The sequence below is a fragment of the Arachis ipaensis genome, chromosome B04 (assembly GCF_000816755.2).
Source record: "Arachis ipaensis cultivar K30076 chromosome B04, Araip1.1, whole genome shotgun sequence".
Taxonomy (NCBI): Eukaryota; Viridiplantae; Streptophyta; class Magnoliopsida; order Fabales; family Fabaceae; genus Arachis; species Arachis ipaensis.
Window position 1 is genome coordinate 127,851,517 of NC_029788.2, and position 1,871 is coordinate 127,853,387.

Sequence of the window (1,871 nt, forward strand, 5' to 3'; positions counted from 1 at the left end):
ATTGTTTAATTATTATTATATCGTGTTTTATATTTGTGTTAGTATTCACACATAGTAAAAATTATCTGAATAAAATTGTACGGTTGACTGTGCAGCTTAGATACTTAAATTAGATATTTTTCCTTTGACCATTAACTAATAAAAATTTATTTACAAAAAACGAGGGAACTTAATTCTAATTTTTTGTTCCCACTGAAAATTAGAAGCAATGCATGTGCACCGCGCACGTGATTATTACGTAGAATATAGAGAGTTATTATCGAAAGTAGTTGTGGATCTCTACAACCGTAACTAAATTGTGTATCTTAATTCTTAAATCTTAATTAGAAACCACAAGGAAGGAGGGTGGATGAAGAGCTGAATCTCACTCTTAATAAATGCCGTAGTTATTATACATGTTCTAGTAACATGAATCTTTTCTAACAAAAATAAGAAATTAAACAACGTGTTGTGATGAGAAACATGATCATCATATATAGTTAAATAATGCTGCATCTGACTGTTTTTGTTTTTATTCAATAAAATTGAACTTTGTAGTTTGTACATTCTAATGTCATTATGACTTTATTTTTATTTTTATAAATGATAATATCAGAAAGACAAAAAAGAAAAATTCAAACTTATTTTATGTAGTTGATTTGACGAATTTTTTTTTCTTTTAAATATTATTAGAGTAAAGGATAAATTTGTCTTTAACCTTTTTTTTGTGTGGATATTTTCGTCCCCGAAAATTGAGAAATACTTTAATGTCTCTGACTCTCCAAAAAAGTGAATATTTTTACTCCTCCATTAGGTCTTTCTGTTTGTCTTGACGAAAAACGGTGACGTGGCTCTCATGGCGCTGACCTGGCTATTACAGGCTACCACGTTGGATGGGCTTTTGAAAAGAGGACAAATTTGTCCCCAGAGTCCAAAACGCTGCCGTTTCTCCCCCATCCCCAATCTATAAAATCCTTGAACCTTAATCCTTCGAATGCAGTCTGAGGGTGAAGCGGGTGAAGAAAGAAAGGGAGCATTCCGACCATGGCATCTGACGGAGTGTCGTCAAGCTCGAGAAGAGGCTCGGTTCCGAACGGAAATGGTGGAAAAGAGGGCGTGTCACCAAAGTGCTTCTGTGAAGAAAACGGAATCATGTTCATGTCGAGGACGACCAGCAATTCGAACAGATTGTTTCTGGGATGTCCCTTTTATAAGGTATACAAAGCAAATCTGTGTAACTCCGTTTGTGTTAGGGTTTATCCTCAATTCCTGATTTTCTGAGCTTTGAGGATTGATTTTGTGTAGGTAAAACAACCTTATTGCAATTTTTTTTTGTGGCTGGACGAGCACATAGCTGGTCTTGGTATTGGTGTTACAAGGCACCTGGGGCAGGAGCAAATTTTGCATGGTGAAGAGCATCACTGGAGCAAAGACATGGAAAACAGGATAATGCTATTGAAGAAGAGGATAGAAGCATTAGAGGTTAAAAAAAATCCAATTGGGTGGAGCATATGTGTGATGTTCATTGTCCTGATTGTTGCTTTATTTAGTTGTAAGAAATGATGTAAGACATGCGAAATGTTGAAAATGAAATGTATTAATCATTTGTATATCTAGTATTGTTTTGTATCATGTTTGTGACTTTGTATGTATGAAACGAAAGTTGGCAAAATCATAGGAAATCAAACTTTCAACCACTGATATTTAGAGTGTGAAACTATACATTCATCATCTAAATTGACATCAAAATAAAAGGAAACTAGTTTCGCGGAAATGTGTATACATGTATGGCATGCTACCATTATCATCTCCTTAGTTCACAAGTAAGGTTTGAACCAAAATAAAGACCCAAACCAAAAAAAAAAAGGAAATTGTATCTAGAATTTGTATTT

General features: G+C 34.2%; 1 protein-coding gene across 1 annotated transcript; it reads left to right on the forward strand.

Annotated features, from left to right (window-relative positions):
- Positions 760–1,665, forward strand: LOC110270802. The gene is made up of 2 exons (XM_021120237.1): positions 760–1,194; positions 1,285–1,665. Exons 1-2 carry the CDS (start codon positions 1,024–1,026, stop codon positions 1,540–1,542), a joined length of 429 nt encoding a protein of 142 aa, XP_020975896.1. The 5' UTR covers positions 760–1,023; the 3' UTR covers positions 1,543–1,665.

Excerpts from the sequence above, each read along its gene's own strand:
- LOC110270802 (XM_021120237.1), top strand. The coding sequence starts at position 1,024 with ATGGCATCTGACGGAGTGTCGTCAAGCTCGAGAAGAGGCTCGGTTCCG. Across the intron at positions 1,195-1,284 it reads TGGGATGTCCCTTTTATAAG|GTAAAACAACCTTATTGCAA; the intron begins GTATACAAAGCA and ends GATTTTGTGTAG.